The 23,354-nt window shown below is 41.6% G+C and overlaps 1 protein-coding gene across 1 annotated transcript in view; it reads right to left on the bottom strand.

The window, feature by feature from the left end:
- Positions 1–4,547: 4,547 nt before the first annotated feature.
- Positions 4,548–23,354, bottom strand: part of LOC149453965 (uncharacterized) — a 33,129-nt gene continuing 14,322 nt past the window's right edge. Inside the window, 9 exon segments of the mRNA XM_089687997.1 lie at positions 4,548–4,607; positions 5,579–5,655; positions 6,755–6,867; positions 7,964–8,125; positions 10,261–10,426; positions 10,507–10,569; positions 14,065–14,270; positions 18,169–18,227; positions 21,953–22,074. Of these exon segments, the coding sequence (XP_089544123.1) occupies positions 4,548–4,607; positions 5,579–5,655; positions 6,755–6,867; positions 7,964–8,125; positions 10,261–10,426; positions 10,507–10,569; positions 14,065–14,270; positions 18,169–18,227; positions 21,953–22,074 (1,028 nt within the window).

Below are 23,354 nucleotides of genomic sequence, written 5' to 3'. Positions count from 1 at the left end.
TAGTGTAAATGTTTCTCTATTGGGAACATGGGTTCAGCACTTTGTTGTGTCCACTGCTTAGAGTCAGAGGTGGGCCTCGCAAAGATAGTCAAGGGGACAAACAAGCTATAATAGGCAGTATGAAAGGCCAATCCATCAAAATGATACTACAATTTTAGTTTCAAACACTCCTCAGTTTCTTTAATTTCTCATGAACCCCACTGAACTGTGTAATCTTAGATATCCAGCTGTCACAGAAAGTCACACAATGGTTTAACTTGGACGTATAGATTCTTCATATTGTAGCATTATACCACACAGATAACAATCTGATTGTACAATATCTTTTAGATATACTAACAACTATGTAGTGCAAGGTCCTGCATGATTGAATACAAACCAATTGGGTGGTTAAGGTAGGTTCTCATATTATATAGTTTTAGTGAATCTAAAATTCATTGTACAACATTCAGTATATCTGAACCTCAAACTATTTTCTTTTTTATTTATTTGATAAATGGACCTAAGTGGTTCTAAAGGTTTGTTTGGGGTTTTTTTTCATTAAGATAAAAACATCATACTTACCTGCTATGTGCAATGGTTTTGCACAGAGCAGCCTTAATCCTCCTCTTCTTGGGTCCTTCGTCGCTGCTTCTGGCCCATCCCCATTGCCAAGTGCCCCAGAGCTCTTGCATACTCGCTCCTGAGCCACCTCTGTGTGTCTACAACTCAGTCCTGCCCCCCACTCCCTCCTCTCTGCCTGTGATTGACAGGCTCCTGCTGCTGTGTCTCAGCCAATGAGGAAGGAGAGTCCTGGAAGAGGGAGAGGGGCTGTGCAGGGTACTGCACAATGATGCTTTTTTTACCTTCATGCATAGAATGCATGAAAATAATAAATCTTCAGCCTTTAGAACCATATTAAGCCTCTATATGTAGAAGATCATCTGCAGTTATATAGTTAACCCCCCTGGCGGTATTCCCGAGTGTAGCTCGGGGTTAATTATCAGTGCCAAAAGCGGTAACCCCGAGCTACACTCAGGAATACCCTGCAGCGTTGCTCCGGGATCCCTGTTTTACTCACCTTGTCCTGCGCTCCCGCGATGTCCCCCCTGCAGTGTCCCCGGTCATATCCTCCAGCCGATTCCGGCATCTGTCTTCTGGGTTCCGTCCCTTGCGAGCGTCGGGACGTACGGGGAACGGAACAGGCGGGAAATTAAAAAATTTAAAAAAGTGACATTCACTAAATACACTAAAATCACATAGTATAACATTCCTGTATCAAACCATTTCACATACAGTTGCAAGAAAAAGTATGTGAACCCCTTGGGATTACGTGGAGTTTTGCATGAATTGGGCATAAAATGTGCTCTAAACGTCATCTAAGTCACAACAATAGAAGAACACAGTCTGCTGAACATATTACTACACAAACATTAGATGTTGCCATGGTTTAATTGCACATAACATGTAAACATTCACAGTGCAGGGAGGAAAAAGTATGTGAGGCCCTAGCTTAATGACTTCTCCCAGAGCTAATTGGAGCCAGGAGTGAGCCAACCTTGACTCCAATCAGTGTGATGATATTGGATGTGTTGCTGACAGCTGTCCTGCCCTTAAAAAACACACACCTGTTTTGGGTTTACTGGTTTCAAGAAGCATTGTCTGATGTGAACCATGCCACGCAGAAAAGAGCTCTCAGAAGACCTACGATCAAGAATTGTTGACTTGCATGAAGCTGGAAAGGGTTACAAAAGTATCTCCAAAAGCCTTGATGTTCATGTGTCCATTGTAAGACAGACTGTCTACAAATGGAGAAAGTTTAGCACTGTTGCTACTCTCCCTGGGCATGGTCGTCCTGTAAAAATGACTGCAAGAGCACAGCGCAGAATGCTGCATGAGGTAAAGAAGAATCCCAGAGTGTCAGCTAAAGACCTACAGAAATCTCTGGCACATGCTAATATTTTTGTTGACACATCTACAATAAGGAAAACATTAAACAAGAATGGAGTACATGGGAGGACACCACGGAGGAAGCCATTGCTGTCCAAAAAGAATATTGCAGCACGTTTGAAGTTTGCAAAAGAGCACCTGGATGTTCCACAGCACTACTGGCAAAATATACTGTGGACAGATGAAACCAAGATTGAGTTGTTTGGGAAGAACACACAACACTATGTGTGGAGAAAAAAAGGCCCAGCACACCAACATCAAAACCTCATCCCCACTGTAAAACATGGCGGAGGGAGCATCATGGTTTGGGGCTGCTTTGCTGCCTCAGGGCCTGGACGGATTGTTGTCATTGATGGGAAAATGAATTCCAGAGTTTATCAAGACATTTTGCAGGAAAACGTACGACCATCTGTCCGCCAACTGAAGCTCCGCAGAGGATGGGTGATGCAACAGGACAATGACCCAAAACATACAAGTAATTCAACAAAACAATGGCGGCAACAGCACAGAATATGCCTTCTGGAGTGGCCCAGTCAGAGTCCTGACCTCAACCCGATTGAAATGCTGTGGCATGACCTTAAGAGAGCGATTCACACCAGACATCCCAAGAATATTACTACACTGAAACAGTTTTGTGAAGAGGAGTGGTCCAAAATTACTCCAAATCGTTGTGCAGGTCTGATCTGCAACTACAGGAAATGTTTGGTTGAGGTTATTGCTGTCAAAGGAGGGTCAACCAGTTATTAAGTCCAAAGGTTCACATACTTTTTCCTCCCTGCACTGTGAATGTTTACATGTTATGTGCAATTAAACCATGGCAACATCTAATGTTTGTGTAGTATTATGTTCAGCAGACTGTGTTCTTCTATTGTTGTGACTTAGATGACGTTCAGAGCACATTTTATGCCCAATTCATGCAAAACTCCACGTAATCCCAAGGGGTTCACATACTTTTTCTTGCAACTGTACATTGTGTCCCGAGTGCTTTGTCCGGCGCCCTGCCTGCATTTTTACTGTTCTTTCTGCCTGGAAACTGAGAAACGTCCATGGTGTCCAAAAAGTGTCCCTTTAGGTCAAAAGCGGTTTTAGAGAACAGCGATAGGAAATCAGAACCACTTGCAGAATTGAGTGATAATGATTCGTGGGGGAAATTCGTCATCAGAAACTGAAAACGATTCTGCGACTAAACAAATGTGGCGCCCTATTTCAAATTTCATTGTTTTTGGTTTGATTACATTATTGAATTAAATGTATTATTATTATTTTATTATTTTTTATGTTTGTTATATTATAATTTATGATTTTGTGTTTCAAATTTTATCCTCCCCGGGATGTTTACTAGACTCTTGTTCAGACAAATTTCAGTGAGTTATTCCTAAAAATTACAGGCCTACAATAAAAAAAATACATATTTCCATGCAAAAAAATGTACCGCTTTGAGCACAGAAATACTGACATAATTAGACCGCTAGGGAGGTTAAATGAATGTCCACAAAGTAGGATGAGGAGCCTGCTGTTGCCTAGAGAGGGATTTTGGATGATGAGAGACATCTTGTAATGTTTAAAATGAGAATTCTTTTTGCAATATGGGATCTCCGATGTTCTTTGAAATACCCTTTCATACCAGTACCAGTATTGAACTAGCCTGTTCACAACTCAACAATCTCCTTCTGTTTTACCAAACTTTTATTTTGCTTCTGCAAAGCCAAATAATACTTATCAGTCCAGACATGGGAAAGGAAATGTGATTGATTACTACTTGTAACTTATAATTCCCTCTTATTTTTAAAAGAGGAGGGCCACTCATCACAAAAAAAATCTGTTTCTGAAAATATTTCTGTTTGTAGATTTTTTTCTTAACTAATGAAGAACATAAGACTGATCTATATATACTGCAGACCTTTGCTGTTCATAACCATTCAACAATCAAAATTAAGTTCCTATATTTGTAGTGCAGGTTTGAAAATATAACCAGTATTCCAACTGGTTACTACAGTGACCACCCTTGTCTTCCAACATTTTATAATCACAAATGCTTTGTCCTGCATGTTTCACTCCTTGTCAAAAAAGGAAAAGAGAAGTGAGTGTTACAAGGCAATAAAAAAATATTTATATTTTAATTTATATTAGAGGTTAACTGCCTTTTTAAATTTTGTACACAAAACGTTTTCTCTTTGTGCAAAATTTTCATTACAAAAAATATACATAGAATATTCTGTCCAGTCCACAGTCTCTAACAACCAACACAACATGTAACTGTCTTTAATATAAAGAATAATGAATAGAAACAATAATATATGATAAATACATAGGGGATAAAGTGACTGAAAAATGGGGAAGATAGAATGGTGCAAGGTGAGGGCAATAGCGAAGAATTGAGGGGAGAGCGTTTAATCAGATTTGAGTTTAAAAACTAGGAGTGGAGCTTTGGATGGAAACTTTTGTTCATATCGGCTACTTCGTCATCATCATCTTTGTATGAATCTTTGTAAGCATTCAATATGTTGTTGGAGATTAACCATTGGCAGGTCTCCTTGTTGAAGAACCTTGTTGAAGATCATATATCAGTTGGCCAACCGCTCTTTCCTGTGTGAGGTTTCTGTGAATGTGCCCCTCATCTATGCACTGTCCTTGAAGTCAGATCACAACCTGGTAATCTCCGGTCTCTGTATCTTGATCTAAAGAGGAAACAAAAATGATTTAATTTTGGGTAGTAGCAATAAAAGTCCTTTGAACCCCTAGTGAAAGGGAGCCTAGACTAATAGAAGCACAGCTAAGTCAGTGGGTTTTAACATAAACACAAGTAAGGTTAAAGTAGCTCTGTTTTGATTGGCTACCGGGACACTGAGTAACTGGTTGGGCCTGGATTCCAGTACGGGCTACCATGAGGCATGCATCACTGACATGAGCTTCAGCCCTTCACAAGAGTTGTGAAATGATTAAAAGGTAAAGCAGAACCAAAGTATATATATTTTTAACCCAAACTCTCTGAAATTCCAAGCAAAAAAATGTGGATACAAATTTGTTAATCTGGGCTACCTCTTGCATTATACATATTTCTTACACCATCACGTACAGTCTGTTCATCAACATTAGTGGTAGATGATGAAGGGGTACTACCATCTGGGGGAAGTGACCTAACCATTCCCTCACATGAGTTTCTTTACAGACATATCATTGTTTTATTATTTGCAAAGAACTCACTGTTGAAAGGCAACCTGTTTTAATATCAGACATTTATGAATTTTTACTATCTGGTTATCAGAGAGCCATTTGGCCTGTTGGAAGTCATCTTGGAATTTTAGGATAATCGGTTTACACAGCAAGGTGTTTGTAACAGGGGGTCGCCAATGGGAATTCATCTCCTGAAGAATATTCTCCCATAGGCCTCCTGTTGTATTGTGTGGGGGACAGAGAAGCACCATCTCAGACCTCCTGGTGATGTAAAGCTGATTTCCTACACCTGGAGGTTGGGTCCTCCAGGCTGGTATCTTTTGTTCCCCTATGAAAAGGCCACTTCCCTACAAGTAGTAAAGAAGTGATGGCTACAGGTCAAGAGCTATAGTGTCACCAGCAAATCACCGACTCATTTCAAAATGTCAGTCTGGAAAGAAAAATGTGTAGCACCAGGTATGAAACCTGTAATTACCTCAGCTGTTGTGTTAATATTATCTAGGACTGGTTTAAACCTCTCCCTTGAAGATGAGTGACTGTTCTTGGAGGAGTCTGTAATTGAAAAAAAGAGATACAGAGTTAATTATTTTTGCTTAACAAAAAAAAAAAGTGAAATTCCACGCAAAACATTTCTTCCTAGATAGATCAGGCAGAGATGAAATCCGTTTTAGTGTTGCTGGTATGCCCATGTAGAAAATGTTAGCTCACATTTTGTCCAAGATGGCACCGGGAACTAGGAAATTATGTGAAGAAAAAAAAGGGGCTATGAGTCTGTCCTCCTCCTGCAGGATGATACAGACAGAAGGGGGCTATGAGTCTGTCCTCCTCCTGCAGGGTGATACAGACAGAAGGGGGCTATTAGTCTGTCCTCCTCCTGCAGGGTGATACAGACAGAAGGGGGCTATGAGTCTGTCCTCCTCCTGCAGGGTGATACAGACAGAAGGGGTCTATGAGTCTGTCCTCCTCCTGCAAGGTGATACAGACAGAAGGGGGCTATGAGTCTGTCCTCCTCCTGCAGGGTGATACAGACAGAAGGGGGCTATGAGTCTGTCCTCCTCCTGCAGGGTGATACAGACAGAAGGGGGCTATGAGTCTGTCCTCCTCCTGCAGGGTGATATAAACAGAAGGGAGCTATGAGTCTGTCCTCCTCCTGCAAGGTGATACAGACAGAAGGGGGCTATGAGTCTGTCCTCCTCCTGCAGGGTGATACAGACAGAAGGGGGCTATGAGTCTGTCCTCCTCCTGCAGGGTGATACAGACAGAAGGAGGCTATGAGTCTGTCCTCATCCTGCAGAGTGATACAGACAGAAGAGGAGCTATGACTCTGTCCTCCTCCTGCAGGGTGATACAGACAGAAGGGGGCTATGAGTCTGTCCTCCTCCTGCAGGGTGATACAGACAGAAGGGGGCTATGAGTCTGTCCTCCTCCTGCAGGGTGATACAGACAGAAGGGGGCTATGAGTCTGTCCTCCTCCTGCAGGGTGATACAGACAGAAGGGGGCTATGAGTCTGTCCTCCTCCTGCAGGGTGATACAGACAGAAGGGGGCTATGAGTCTGTCCTCCTCCTGCAGGGTGATACAGACAGAAGGGGAGCTATAAAACTGTCCTCCTCCTGCAGAATAAAGAAGAGAATTAGTTTGCAACTACCTACCTCCATCTGTTTCTGAAATGTTCTCAGACAGGTTGGTGATCCCACGATCTACATGCCACTCGCTGTCATTTTCATCACACCAACTGTCTTCTTGATCGTTAGCAAAAGGATCTCTGGTAACACAAAATATTTGAAAGGTTGTGGAGATTCTGAAAACTGCATACAACACCTTAACTCTGACCAAGTATCACAATGGTACACGAAAAATCCAAAAAAAAGTTTTTGTTTTTTTAAACTGGTGTTTTAAAAAATGTTTAAGCATATATTTTTTTTAAATTCACAAAAAACTGTTACTTCTCCTCTTTGCAATGCTGCCATCAGTGTTTTGAATACATAACTTTCCAGTATTCTAGAGTCCCTTGAAGCTCTCTCACTGGTTCCTCCTGTTGACCTCCACAACAACACTGTCTCTAATGATGTGGAAGCTGTGGGGACCAGGAGATCAATACAGAGGTGCTGGTTTCCCTGCAGACTTTGGCATAGGAATTCTCAGGATGGGATCAGCAATTAATACTAATGACAGGGGGGGAAGGTAAGTGTTTATTGTCTTCTATTACACATACACCTTCCTTGAATTATTTTTTCATAGTATGGCAGCTAAAATGAATTAGGAGACTACTGAGTTGTTGACTGTTCTTCCTCAACAAAAGTTTTGCTTTAGATAAATTCTGGGTATGGCTATTTAAGCATAGTTTCATTGGTTCTAATGGGATCAATGTAACCATGTATGTGCCATACCTGACCGATCCCCATGGAACTGGAAATCACTGTTGTAGACACCCCAAATACCGTGGTTGCCACTGGCCTATGGCTATTTCACACGGGAGGCCAAGGGGCAGGAAAACCAAGTATCTGAGCCTCGGACAAATGCAAAAAGTGGTGGGAAATCCAAAATGTTAATGTTCTCATTAGAGCAAGAGATAAGGGAAAATTATGCAAATGGCACTTCTGTTCATATGAAAAATGTCTAAGATGAGCATTCTCTTCACTTTTGAGAGATTTCCTTTTATTTTCTGTTGTGTCTTCATGGGACACAAGCAGCAGGAGAAAAAAAAATCTGATAGGGGTTTAAACTTTATCTACTATATCTAAAGTAAAAAACATTGGCTTTACATGCACTTTTATTACCACGAACGATGTCAGATTATACAGCAAGCTTTAGACCTTAGATGCCTATTGAGATACAGTAGAAAAAAACATGATACTCACAATTTTTTGTCTTTACCACGTCTGAACAAGAAGTAAGCCACGGTGATTAGGGCAAGGAACAGGACAGCAATGGCTGCTCCGACTCCTCCATACACACCAGCCTTCAGTATGGGTCCTGTACAGTCAGAATACATATAGAGGTAGATGTCTGTCTGAGGACAGCTGTGCAAAGACAAAATAAGCCCATGCGATTACTACAGGAACAGGAATACTTGCAAACAGTTCCAGGATAAGAACATCAAGTGCCCAGGATGCTAAACTATGTCTCCCCTCCAGGGGTGTATTTACCACAAGGCAAACAAGGCACTTGCCTAGGGCGGCATTTTTCAGGGGGGCAGCACCTCCATCCAGAAGAAGGGATGAAAGAAGGGACATGTGCACCATGGGAACCAGGTGGGATCCGAGAGAGGCTGCGGGCTGCTTGATGGTGTATGTAGAGCCTGGCTCACGTTCCCGGGGAAGTCCGGAGCTGTGAAGATGAGTGTCTCTATTGCCACGGGGGGGGTAGTGGAAGGCTCTCCTGGGTGGGGGTAGGGGTGTTGTTGGTCAATGTCAGGCTCTCCCCACGGGAGGGGGAAGGGGGGGTTGTGTTGGTTGGTGTCCATGGGGGCAGACGATTTTTGTGTTGCCTAGGGCAGCACAAAACCTAAATACACCACTACTCCCCTCCTCCTGTTGTTGGCACCCCTGATTGTCTTCTGCAGCTGGGATCCATGATACTAGCACTACAGTTCCACTTCTGCCTGTCTGACAGTTGCAAGATGCACCTCAGAGTGTCTGTACCCAATGAGGATCGCATCCTACTAAGTACAGCACTGGTGCAGACAATGGACCTCACCACTGGATACCTCAATGCTCCTTTTCCCTCTTGTCAGCTAGGCCAGCCCCCTGACAGCAGGGTGGGTCAGTAAAGGATGGAAGGGGTGAGGGTGGACTAAGTTGAATGTAGTACTATGATCTGTTCCCTCATGGCATCCCCCTCAACACAATCAGACACTGCCTCCAACCAGTGAACGTTTTGTATTTAATGAGAAAATGGGAAGTGTTCTCTGAATGGAGCCTGTCCCCAGTGGGCATCCTCCTGTGTTCAGTAAGCAAAAGGGCAGACACTCGACACGAGACCCAGAAGCTAGCAGCAGTCACTGTAATAGCAGTGCCTATTAGAGTGATTTCCAGCTTCCATGGGGATCCCACAGGTATGCCACATACAGTACATACCAGGGGCGGACTGACAACTCATGGGGCCCCCGGGCAATAGGGGATCATGGGGCCCGTGTGTCCCTGCCCAAACTCAAAAAAGCCTATGAAAAAGCTACCAGGGGCATCTCATGGGGCCCCCTACTGACCCGGGGCCCTTGGGCAGTGCCCAAGTTTCCAAATGGTCAGTCCGCCCCTGGTACATACTTACATAGGTCCAAGCTTGACCAATTTACCTATGTAAAAATGACCATACCTAAACTTCAGCTTTATGTTCTTTAGTAACGCATCAGGACGAAGGTACTTATTTACTGTCACCCTTTATACTGACATAATATATTTACAATTTGAATCACATCTGCTAGCTCTTAAGTCACAGGAGCGATACTTCAGAAGATACCAGATATAATTGTCTTTGTGCCAAGGCAGATCTGCACAATAGGTTTTCTGTTGCACGTGGAGTGTGGATAGTCTGAAATGAGAATTCTGATCATGTATCATAGATACAAAAAGGAAAGCTCTGGACAAATATGGAAGCCTGAAAATTTTGTGTCCATAGTATCCATTAAAAATCCAATGTGTTTCTGGGATTCTATAGGGCTTCTTATGTTTGTATCTAAGGTAGATACAAACATAAGAAGGCAAAACCAGCAAATAAACCAGGTATTATGCACAACCGCAAACTGAATGTCCAGGACACTTACCTTCTGTTTCCAGGATCTACCTTTGCCTAATATTATTAAGCCCTGATGAAGGGGGCCCCTATAATTGAAAAAACTAGTTGGCATTTTAATGAATTCTATAATCAATAAATTATATCAGTACTTGTCAGATGCTCAACTTCTTTCATTTCTGCTGTGTTGATCCAAGAGCCCAACAGTGGTGATCGTTCACCCAAGAGCTGCCTCTTGAAATTTCCTGCACCACAATCCACCCTCCAAGGGTGAATTAAATCATAGTGGGGAATTCATTACTACGTATACAACTCCTATTCTCCAGTTGGCATTATGACCATGATTGTGCCAATACTACTCTTTTTGACAACTTATGCAACCCCCCAAAAGAGCACAACCTTGAAGTGCTTTCAAGTAAATACTTACAAGCATGCACGGCCAGTTTGATTTTGAATTTGGCAAGTGCCTGTGTTACAGCTTATGTATTTCTTAGAGAAAGGATCACAATCAGATATGCAGGTCAGTCCATTGGCGGAAAAGTATGGACTATAAAATTCTTTGTAGCCAGGAGGAAGTTTTTGCATGCAGAGTTCTGTGAAGACAAGGTATACTCAGACTACCACTGTGTGGGAAACATATGCAGCTGAAAACTTGAATCGACACATGTCTTACCATTGGCAGTTGGAGGGTCAACTCTTGTGATTCTCAAATCTTCTTTAGCAATACAGAATCCAGCTTTAAGGTAAAATAAGGAAAGATGGTAAATAAAAGCTTTCACAATGGCAACAATTATCTTTTGATTTTTTAACATGGCAGCATTTTGCTTATCATGACTAAATGTGTATACTGTAGATAACTGTGGTTTCCATCTTGACATCACCAGACCAATCCATCTGTATGGAACAGCACTGGGGTCAGGTAAAGGAAAGAAAAATCTCTTATAATATTTAGATAATATCTTAAAGTCCTCTGAGAAAAGAAACATCTAAATTCTGAGATAATATGTCAAAAGTATGCATAATACCCAAGATCATTGTGAGAAAATATCTAAAAGCCCTCTGAGATAATAAGTTTGAATCCTAAAATGATAATATCTCAGGATTCTGAGATGCCAGAATTCTGACATATTATTTTAGAGTGTCCTCAGATACTATCTCAGAATTCTGACATACTGCTACTAAGAATTTTGACACCAGGACAAGTGTCCTCTCTAGAAGATTTCCCTTCTATTCCTTTTCTGATGACAACCCAAAATTTGGGACTTTCTTTCACTTTCATTCACACTGATAACGGTAAACAGGAGAGAAAGTGAACCTGACCGACAGTGGCACAGATAGCAACAAAAACCTGACAGGGGTTCCATTCCCTCTGCACTTGTCTACTAGAATGAAGAAAAGTAAAAAGTAAAAAAAAAATATTAGTATTATTAACTCAAAGAGGTCTCTTCTATTATTCTCAACCTCCAACAACTCTCCAAATTCCTTTTTTTTTTATTGCTGCTGTGATTGCTTCTGTGATCTGATTTCCTGTTAGTGAGTGGCTTGGACAAATGTAGCTATGTATATACCATAACTGTGGGATCCCTCTAGAACAGGGGTCTCCAAACTTTCCATACAAAGGGCCAGTTTACTGTCCTTCAGACTTTAGGGGGGCTGGATTGTGGCCAGCGGGGGTAGAAAAAGTCTCAGGGCCAACATCAGTAAGAGTAAACAAGGTCTCAGGTGTGGTGTTCAGCTGCATAGTGCCTGTGGTCAGTAGGAGGAGGAGTAGTGCCCTATCATTGCTATCACTAGAAGGAATATTGGCCCATTATTGATGTTAGTGGATGGAATAGGGCCCCATCATTGATATTAGTGGGAAGAATAATGTCCCATTGCTGGTGTCAGTTGGGATAACTATGCCTCACTTTTGGTGTCAGTGTTAGGAATAGTGCCCCAGGGGAGGTTAAAGGCTAGCAAAAGGCCACATCCAGCCACAGTTTGGAGACCCCTGCTCTAGAAGATAGAAATCCCTGAAGTAAACACTTCTATTCAAGAGTCCTGCTGCATTCTGGACACAGAAGGTTGGCCATTTTGCATGGGCGCCATTTAGAAACTGATTTACATTTTCTCAATGATTGCAAAGCATCTTTGATTGGACGAGATGGAGAGGCAAGTGGTGATGTCACGCTCTCCACCACATGCAATCAGATAATGCTTTGCATTCACTGAGAAATGCTAAGCATGTTCTGAATGGTGCCCATGCTGAGAGAGTATTCTGTGTTCAGAACACAGCAAAGAAGCCACTCGGCATGGGATCCAAAAGTATTGGTAGTAATGGTGTTTACTTAAGTGGTTTCTAGCTTCCTTGGTGATCACACAGGTATGGAAAATACATACTTGCATTGGTCCAAACTGGACTAATGTAACTAGGTAAAAATGCCATACCTGGAATTATTTTTTAAAATTAGACACAAATGTCAAATTGTGGTTGTCCTGTAGTCTACACCTTCCAAAACAGAGGTAGTTCCCATGTTTGTATTGTCACAGGTTACCTTTATGTCATATGTAATGTATAGCAGGGAACTGGAACCTAGTAAAATAAAATACATTTTTATGTCTACATGTTACTCATCCTACTCTTCTACCACTCGTGCATTTTAAAATTTCCTCTATGAATGTGATAGGGCTCAACAGCCCTGCCAAGAGATATATGGTCTGAAAGGTGGCACAAGTCATACAATGAAACGTTTTATGCTTCCAGGAGACCCATTTCCACAGCCAGAAACCTCCTAAATTCTCTCACAAACATTACCCTCATATCTTTATGTCTACTACAACGTAAAAAAAATACCATCTTCTTCGAACCTTCACGATGTATGAAGATTCCAACACTCCATGGAAAAGGCCAGTATCTCTCACTATAGAAGGGGTACACAACAGAGGCAAGTTTACTATGTGGTATAACAATACTCACTTGCTGTCTCAACCAAGGAATGTATCCTAAATATCTAAAGCTCTAACGGATTATTTTGAAAAAAAACTAATCCTCTGTTGCTGACCTCTTCATTTTGTGGAACGTGCATAAAGCATATGTATGAGTTTGTGTTATTAAAATGAGTGCTGTAGCCAGAAAGTAGAGGACACAACAGACAGATGCACTTCTCACTTCTGTAGAGCAGCTAGAGCTCTCTAGTAAACATATATTTTCCCAAAGGACCAGCTCACAATTGACACAGGCCAGACACAATCTCTGCACCTTACTATTATCTTAAGGGACAGGTCTGGCAGAAAGTGTGACATGAGGATCCATGTAGAGGGACTCACAAGAGAGAAGGAGCAGAAATCAGCTACCCTTGAACTACGTCCATCAGGTTTGGGCCTGGCCTGGAGAGACACCTTGTGTGAGAATCCATTGCTGCGGGACTCACAAGTGTTACTGGGGAAGATGGTTGGACTATACTGTTCTGTGTTTACAGCACTTAAGTGCTCCACACTGTGGCTAATGTGAAGAAGGACAATGTACAGGTTTTGATGAAGAATGTTCTACAGTAAAGTGTTGTAAAGCACTTTGTGTGTGGATATTCATTATTCTGGGAAACAGGCCTCTGGCCAAGAGTATCTGAGTACTATAGTAAGGGCCAGGAATCTCTCTGAAAGACAGTTATGTGCATATCCTATCTGGAGAAGAAGTGGGAAGGACCTGGGTCAGCTTGGTGGGAACAGCTGTCCTTTCCAGGTCCCTGACATATAGGACAGGAAGTGAAGGCAAACCTTCCCAATGGAACACGGTTTTAAAAAAAATATTGGAGTTTTTTAAGTTCATGCTGCTTTCTGCAGAATATGCAACAGTTTTAACATGGAGTTGAGGGCTGTGAGCTGCATGGAGTTCTGGGCATTTCTCTGGGCCAGCACATTACAGATAAATATTCCAAAGTTGAGGGCTGTGAGCTGCATGGAGTTCTGGGCATTTCTCTGGGCCAGCACATTACAGATAAATATTCCAAAGTTGAGGGCTGTGAGCTGCATGGAGTTCTGGGCATTTCTCTGGGCCAGCACATTGTAGATAAATATTCCAAAATCAAATGTTCATAAAAATGTTTATCTTGACTTACATCAGTAAGCTGGAAAATGATAGACTCTGTAGAAACTTTGAAGAAACTAGAACATTTGTCAAATTAAAAGACTTCCCTGTACAAGAGTCATTGCCTGAAAGGATGGACTTATTTCACTCTCAGATAAAAATACTTACAGCTTTCATTTGTGCAATTTTGTAGTATATTTAATTGTTCCATTAGTGTCTGCAATGCTTCATTGTATTTTGTGGTCACATTCAAGTCTTCCTTCAATGGTATCTCCATCTTGACATCATGTTCCACAAACATACCCTCACTCCCAGAAGATACATTGACACTTCTTACAAAGACTCTTCCTTTCCTAGCTGAGGCACTTCCAGGCCTACAGGAGAAACACAGAGCAATTGAGAGAATCTGTATTTATATTATTCTGAATGCAGTGGGGTTGATTTACAAAATATAAATAGGCTGTTCACTTTGCAAGGGAAATTGCCTCAAAACGTAGTGAATGAGGTGAAGCTCTAATGACTTTCATCATGCAATCATGTGCTATTTTTTTTAATTTATTGTCCTTGGACATAATTCAGTATTTTTTGCAAAGTGAAACTTTGCCACAATCACGAAGTCCTGGGGCAACTTCCCTTATAAAGTGGACAGCCTATTTGCCTTTAGTAAATCAACACAAATATGAGACTGTAGGGCAGGGGTCTCCAAACTATGGCCCTCTAGCTGTTGAAGTACTACAACTCCCATCATGCCTCTGCCTCTAGGAATCTTGCCTGTGGCTGTCAGAGTCTTGCAAGGTCTCATAGGACTTGCAGTTCCTTAACACCTGGAGGGCCATAGTTTGGAGACCCCTGCTGTAGGGGGTTGTGCTGGAAGGGAGGGGGGGAGAATTGGCCTTTAATGTTTCATGATTTGCTTGACAAGAAAACTGATTGCGTTTTTTTCCCAGCTTCAAACATTTCTAAATTCTATGGATTGCCAATAAAGGACATATAACCTAACCTAGAGATAGAGAGTAGCCTGCATGCCTATTGCTCCTGGTAGCTGGTGCTGGTTTTGTATTTACTTGATCGTTCCTTGTAGGTCCTGCCAACCTGTTGACAGTTACCAAGTGAAGACAAGGTGCCCTTCCACCACTGAGTCTATAGGGGTAATAGGTAAGTATAAGAATACTTTTAAAGTCCCTGCACCATGTTACAAAGCTCCGTGCCTAAAAGGCCAATCAGAATGCACCAGTGCTGTAAAACTGGAGGAAAGATGATGATGTCACGTGATCCTCCATACATAAAAGTATCAGGTAGTTTTATATTACACCTGTTGGCTGAAGGCAGCTACAGCAAGAGGGAAGGAAAGGTGAATATGTGGCCTTACAGACAGGGAAAGTTAAGTGAGCATGTTGCTTTATTCTTTGTGGGCAAAGTTCAAGTATACTTTAGCATATACTTTACTTTCATAAAATTATTCTTTGAAATGACTCCCCTTCACTACCTCCTATACTCACATACACAGAAGACTGGCAGAGATTTCAAAATTGGGTGTGCATCAGGGGAGGATTGACAACTCATGGGGCCCCCGAGCAAAGCCTATGAAAAAGGTACCAGGGGCATCTAATGGGGCCCCCTACTGACCCTGGGCCCTCGGGCAGTGCCCAAGTTTCCAAATGGTCAGTCCGCCCTTGGTGTGCATCTACCCATAAACCAAAAAGTATTGATCTGCCAGGAGTGTGGACAGGGCAATGTTACACCTTGTGGTAAGGATGGAGCGATTATTTACCCCTTACAACCTCCCACCACCCCAGCATTCCGATATCTGTGCTCTTATGGGATGGGAAAGTGTGCCTAATCATGTTACCACTGTGATTGGCTGTCAAAGTGGCCACATGATATAGAGCCAGTCCTGCCAGCTCCCAATCATCAGTAAAAAGCAAGAGCTGTCATTGACAGCTTAGGTGTCTGTTTATGACACACAGAATAGCTGAGATTCAGAGGATTGCAGCTATTCTCTGATCATTCACAGTTTATGACACTCAGGAGATCATGTTCAGCCCTTCACTGGAGATCTGTGTTCTCCCTCCAGATTCTCCAGCCCAGAGCTGGAGAATCGGAGGGACCGCAAACTAAGCAGAGATAATTTACCTCTGCATAGTAAACTGATCTTTTACTGTAATCTCGATTCAGTAAATGGATTGGATGTGATATTTCTATGCGCTCACCTTACTTTTAGCCTAAATGTTATTAGGCTAAAACAGCTTTTTGTCCTGTATGGACAGATGAAAAATTCTCCTGCATCAGAAATCCTTCCCAGATAATGGATGGATCGTTGTAGTATTGTTATTATTCCACCTAGGGTCTCCCCAGTAAGCTGATCCCTGTATTAGGTATGGATGGATGGATTTCTCCCTTTTTCCTCCAGTGGACACTCCTTCCTTGTGTCCCCTCTCTCCAGTACTCCACATTAATGATGTACTGCTCTATGGGCTGCAGTACCAGTTCTTAGGGTAATATTTTCATATTTTATTTTTCATCTTTTTGGTTCAGGGATCATGGTTTGATGATTTATTACACACATATGAATTTATACTTTTAGTCACATTTATATACATTTATTTGAATATTTTATTTAACTTGATGGTGTATATAAGGTTAATAATTTAATCTTTATCACACAGTTTTATAATTTATCTTTAGTCACAGGCACTATTCATGAGTTGTTGTGAGTGCCAGCGAACCTTAGGTGAGATCTTTTAATTTTAATTATATTTAATTAATTAACTCATCTAGCACACTTGGAATTCCCCATAGTGCAGTGGTTCTCAACCTTCCTAATGCCCTTTAATACAGTTCCTCATGTTGTGGTGACCCCCAACCATAAAATAATTTTTGTTACTACTTCATAACTGTAATTTTGCTACTATTATGAATCGTAATGTAAATATCTGATATGCAGGAGGTATTTTCATTGTTACAAATTGAACATAATTAAAGCATAGTGATTAATCACAAAAATAATATGTAATTATATATTGTGAAATATTTTTATCACCACCATAAAAATACATCTGCCCCCAATAATGATGATTACCCCACCCCCCTCTATAATGACCTATCTCCCCCATAAAAATACATCTGCCCCCAATAATGATGATTACCCCCCAAATAATCTGCCCCTCATCCCTATAAAAATGCCCCCCCAAATGATAGTTTGTCTGCCCTTCTCCCCCTCTATAATAATTTATCACCCCCATAAATTATATATTTGCCCCCCATAATAATTTATCTAGGGGGGTATAATGAGAGCCCGCCCCCACTGTACGATGGGGTAGGCACTAACCTGGATCTGCCCCCTGACCTTCTTGGGTGATCCAGGCATGACATCGGCCACATTCAGGAAGTTCATGGGGTCGGTTGGTCGGCCGGTCGGGTCGTTCAGTGCGGGAAACTTCGAAATGATCGGAGCAGCGGGAGATCTCCGCAAAAATCCTCCGCTTCAAACAGTTGCGCGCATTCCAGCACAAAGCCCAACCAATCAGGGATGGACCGGTCTACCAATCAGCGAAGGCAGAGGGAGTTAAATCCCCCTCCCCGGAGAGGGGGGCATGCCCGGGAGTGATTGACATGTGTCTAACAGCTGCGGATTGTATAGATTTTGTCCGCCTGGAGACAGATAGAGGAGCGGTGTCTCTGTTCCTAAGACCATCAGAAATATGTGTTTTCCAATGGTCTTAGGTGACCCCTGTGAAAGGGTCGTTCGACCCCCAAAGGGGTCGCGACCCACAGGTTGAGAACCACTGCCATAGTGGTTCACAAGCACTTGAAGCATTTTTTTTAAGTAATACAGCTCATTGTACATTACCTTAATGGTTAGTGGGAAGAACACTCCTTCAATTTGTGGTCAGTGGGAAGACTCTCCCCCACCCCACCCTTAAAGATAGCTAAAAGATTGCTGGTTTTAGTGGTTACTCATCTGACAGGCAGAAATTGCTCAATGCTCTAGGAACCCCTAGTATCCTCTGGAGGAACTCTGGAGTTCCTCAGATCCCAAGTTGAGAAAGGCAGATTTAAAAGATAGATATACAAAAGTAAATGTATCTCTTAAAATTCTCTTTCTTCAGTGTGGGAGCGTTGAATACACATTTTAAAATGGCTGTTGACTTTTCAAAGATTCATGTATGCAATATAAAGGAAACCAGTGAGAATTACAGAGGGTATCATTGCTGAGCCTGTCATAAAAAACAGAACAGAAAAAAGAGAAAGTGAAGTTGTGGTGACTCTCACCTTATCTGTATAATCTCTATTCCGATATACCCTTCAATTTTCAAATAATGTACACCCATCTATAAAGGGAAAAACAGAGAATGGTAAAACCGTTATATTTATACAACATCTAAGGGGTATGATTCTGAGCAGTAACCAATTAAATAACAGCCAATAGTAGCGATGCAATTGAAAGCTGTGTTCTGATTCACAGCTTTTGTCTCTTTACGTGAACTAAATAGAATGGAATTTCGGGCTTCATTTAAAATGTTCCATTTTGAACATTTCATGACCAATGAAAACATTCAGCCACCAGTGGGAAACATCTAGTAACAGGGGTGGACTGACAACTCATGGGGCCCCCGGGCAATAGGGGATCATGGGGCCCCTGTGTCCTTGCCCAAACTCAAAAAAGCCTATGAAAAAGGTACCAGGGGCATCTCATGGGGCCCCCTACTGACCCCGGGCCCTGGGGCAGTGCCCGAGTTTCCAAATGGTCAGTCCGCCCCTGTCTAGTAACCAATGGGAATAATCTATAACCAATGAGAACATTCAGTTACCAATGAGAATCATTCAATTACCTAAGGATAACATTAATGGACCAATATGAAACATTTAATGATCTATGGTAAGCAACATAAAAGACCAATGGAAACATTAAATTGGTTCTAAAAGCGCAAGGTTTTTACCTTCATGCATTCTATGCATGAAAGTAAAAATCCTTCTCTGTGCAACATCTCCCCCAGCCCCACTAATACTCACATAAGACCCCTCTCAATCCAGTGATGTGCACTGGAGTCTCAGCTATCCCGGGACCCCCTCTTCTCATTGGTTGAGACAGAAGCGGGAGCCATTGGCTCCCACTGCTGTCAATTACAGCCAGTGAGCCAATAAGAATAGAGAGGAGGTGGGGCCGAGCCTCGGCTCCATGTGTAAATGGACACATGGAGCCGAGGCTCGGCCCCAACTACACAGCAGGTAAGTATAGATATTTTTTTTTTTTTTTTAATCTAAGCCTTTAGAATCACTTTAAGCAATCAATTGGAAACATTTAGAAACAAGAGTTAGAATTAGGGTTAGGGGCTATTGGATAAGCCCACCCCCTCATTAGAAAACGGGGGCATATGACTTCCATAGTGTCTGTGTATTGGGAACTGATAAAGGATAGGGAAAGCCTACAAACAGCAAAGGGAGAGATTAGGGTCAGTGTCAGTAACATAGTGCCAGCTGTCAGGCTAAGACATGCTGTTTGGCTAATGCACATGGCGTATGCATTTGCTCTTTGCTGTATGGTAGTGGTTGGCAATTTATGAGCTAAAGATGGCATCAAATGCAGCCCCTGACATCACCAAAGGGCTGCACAAAACATTCAATATACTGTATGTAATCCTTGAGAGGACTGTCAGAAACTGCAGATCTAATAAAGGAAATGAGGGTCAGAGAGTGTGGACATGCTACAGTTTTGATTGAGGATATGCTGCAGAAGACAATATGGATTGGGAACATGGTACATGAGGCTAGTAGAGATCAATGTTCTCATTACAGACTGTTGAGGTCTGAAGGCCGCACATCATATTACCGGACTGCAGTCGGGACACCAGGGCAGCGTGGCCTTCAGCCTTGTTCCGGTGATCCAGTTCTAATATGCATCTGTAATCCTGTAACTGAACTAGCTTCCTCTATGACCTTGCTCTTGGATTACCCTTGCCTGCTCATGTTTGCTGTCTGCCTTTGCTACTGACCCTGGCCTGGACTGCTGGCCACACTTCTGTGTAGTGACTCTGTAAAACTTGCTGCCCAATTGTTCTGACTTCTGCCTGTTCCTGACTTTGATTCTGCTTACATCCTGGTGTTTGACCATTCGGCTGCCCCTTAGCCAGGTGTGGACCTGACTCCGCCATCAACTGAACTTGGTGCGTCCACAGTGCATCTCCAGCCATACCTGTGCTCATCAGATGCCAGATCTCCATATTTTATAGGTACAAAACCATATAATAAAAATCACATAAATGCCCATAAAATTCAATAATAATAACACAAATATGTGAAAAGTCCGTGATTACTGTAAAAAAAATAATTACAAACTAAAAAGTGTTTGAAAGTCTATAAAAAAAGTTTGATAAAGTAACCCAACAAAGTGCTCCATAGGATACCCCACATGGATGTAAACTCACCAAAAATATTTGCCTTCCACTCTCGTAGTTGGCAACCAAGCTTCTTGGGACATATTTCTCATTTAAAGATGAATATGAATCACTGAAGATAAAGATCCCACTGCTTTCAAATTGACCATGTAAAACAAAGGATCTGTTTGTTCATACTACACCATTGGAGAGTTGTTTGTTTGTTTTACATGGTCAATGTGGAGGCAGTGGAATCTCTATCTTCAGTGATTCATATTCATCTTTAAATGGGAAATATGTCCCAAGAAGCTTGGCTGCCAACTACGAGAGTGGAAGGCAAATATTTTTGGTGAGTTTACATCCATGTGGGGTATCCTATGGAGCACTTTGTTGTCTGTTTGCTGCACATGGTGAAATAGAAGATTCATTTTCATGGACTTTGGGATTACTCTATCACACTTTTTTCATGGACTTTCCATCACTTTTTAGTTTGTAATTATTTTTTACAGTAATCACAGACTTTTCACATATTTGTGGTATTATTATTGAATTTTATGGGCATTTATGTGATTTTTATTATATGGTTTTGTACCTATGATTGGTTAATTTACTTAGCACCACTTTTAACACTTTATTCATTTGGTGTTTTTTATTTCAAAAAGTTTTTTGGATTATAAATATTGGCAGCTCCTACACATTTAAGTTGCAAATAGCGTGATATAATAGATGTTGATCACATTATCACATTTATTTTATAACATATTTTTGCTCCATATTTTATGCTCACAGTGTCTACACCTAGGAACTTGTGTCTTTCCTTCATCCCTGCAGTCCCTGTCTCAACATCCATGGGCCTTTGGATGGGAACTATGCAAAAGGCCACCCGCGTCATCTCAGGCTTTGTATACAGGTATGTGATAGTTAGTTAGAAAACCTTACTCTAGCATTTTCCTGTCCAGCCCCAGTGTCCCTTTCATGGGGAAGGGCAGGAAGCGCTACCTGTCACAGTGGTCACATGATGGGGAGCTGGTCCTGATGGCTCCCGATCATTAATAGAGACCGGGAACCAGGGGCGGACTGACCATTTGGAAACTCGGGCACTGCCCAAGGGACCAGGGTCAGTAGGGGGCCCATGAGATGCCCCTGGTACCTTTCTCATAGGCTTTTTTGAGTTTGGGCAAGGACACAGGGGCCCCATGATCCCCTATTGCCCGTGGGCCCCATGAGTTGTCAGTCCGCCCCTGCCGGAAACTGTTTATAACAGCCTTGTCACTGTGCTGGGTGTAAACTTACAGCATAGAAACCTCGGCCACCCATGGACACATATGGGAAACATTCAGCAGCCAATGGTTTTTGGTGACCAATGCCACCAATAAGAAACACTTAACAACAAATAAGAAATGCCATGCAACCAACGGTATCATTATAACTAATGGGAAAAATCCAGTGATGGTTGTAACATATAGAAAACAATGGAAATATTCCGCAACCAAATGCAACATTCAGTGAACAATGGGAACATACAGGGGCCAACCACTTTTATTGTTCTGACTGTCCTACACAGCTGAAGAGGGATATATACCATGATTATACCATAATATACATGTATATATTGTAATTGCTTTTTGAGTTGCCATTTACAAATACATCTAATGAGATATTAAATATAAATGAAATCTCACCTCTTTTTTAAATTCCACCTCAAACTCTTTATAGATATGAGATGAGGGATCCTGGAACTCAGGCTGATAAAATCTGTTAGTGATTTTAATTTCCACATTTACTACTGTTGTAACTGTTGTACCTATAGGAAGGATAAACACAATGTACATAAATGTCCAAATATACCCATAACCATACTATACCTATATTATGTCTATACTTTTCTTAAAGGGTACCTATTGTTTATGTATGTTATCTACATTTGTCCTAAAAAATATATAGATATGTATATAGATATGTATATATATATATATATATATGGATAATTTAAAAGTACTCTCTATCTATAATATGTAATTAGATATATAAATTGCAGGAGCCATATTTGAATAATACATACAGTATTTAGGTACTGATACCAGCTTAGTAGAGCTAAAAGATGCTTAAGCTATGGAACAAAAACTATGTAAACTATGCAGGTCACATTTTCTACCAGGTTCGGGTTGCAAAAAGTGCTCAAAACAGTTAGTCACTAATAATGCAATATAGTTTCTCTTTAAAGTAAACATGAAGGAATAAGGAGTGAATGGAGAGACTTGTGCAGGCCATAGATGGGTCAAAAATCGGCCGATTTTTCGGGCAAAAATAAAATCGGCCGATTTTCGGATCGTTAGTGGGCTAATTGTTCGGCCGTTTTTCGGTATTTTGGCAGATTTTTTTTATCGGTAAAGTTGGAAAAAAATCGTCCGATTTTGCAGATCGGCCGATTTTCACGGCACTGATGGGCAAATCGGCCGATCTTTTTACCGATAAAAAATTCTGCGCATGAGCAGTGACCTGCAAGAGGAAGACAAAAAGAAGAAGAAAAAAGAAGAGGATGAAGAAGAAGTAGAAGAGGATGAAGAAGAGGATGAAGAAGAGGAAGAAGAAGAGGAAGAAGAAGAGGATGAAGAAGAAGAAGAGGATGAAGAAGAGGATGAAGAAGAGAAAGAAGAATAAGAGGAGGAAGAAGAGGAATAGGAAGAAGAGGATGAAGAAGAAGAAGAGGATGAAGAAGAGGAAGAAGAAGAGGATGAAGAAGAGGATGATGAAGAAGAGGAAGAAGAAGAGGAAGAAGAAGAGGATGAAGAAGAGGAAGAAGAAGAGGAAGAAGAAGAGGATGAAGAAGAGGAAGAAGAAGAGGAAGAAGAAGAGGATGAAGAAGAGGATGGAGAAGAGGAAGAAGAAGAGGAAGAAGAAGAGGAAGTAGAAGAAGAAGAGGATAAAGAAGAGGAAGAAGAAGAATAGGAAGAGGATGAAGAAGAAGAGGATGAAGAAGAGGATGAAGAAGAAGAGGATGAAGAAGAGGATGATGAAGAAGAAGAGGATGAAGAATAGGATGAAGAAGAGGGAGAAGAGGAAGAAGAAGAATAGGAAGAAGAA

Source organism: Staurois parvus, unplaced genomic scaffold, assembly GCF_062004578.1.
Source record: "Staurois parvus isolate SC_StPar_1 unplaced genomic scaffold, SC_StPar_1.0 ptg000444l, whole genome shotgun sequence".
NCBI lineage: Eukaryota > Metazoa > Chordata > Amphibia > Anura > Ranidae > Staurois > Staurois parvus.
This window is presented reverse-complemented; position numbering and strand designations above follow the sequence as displayed.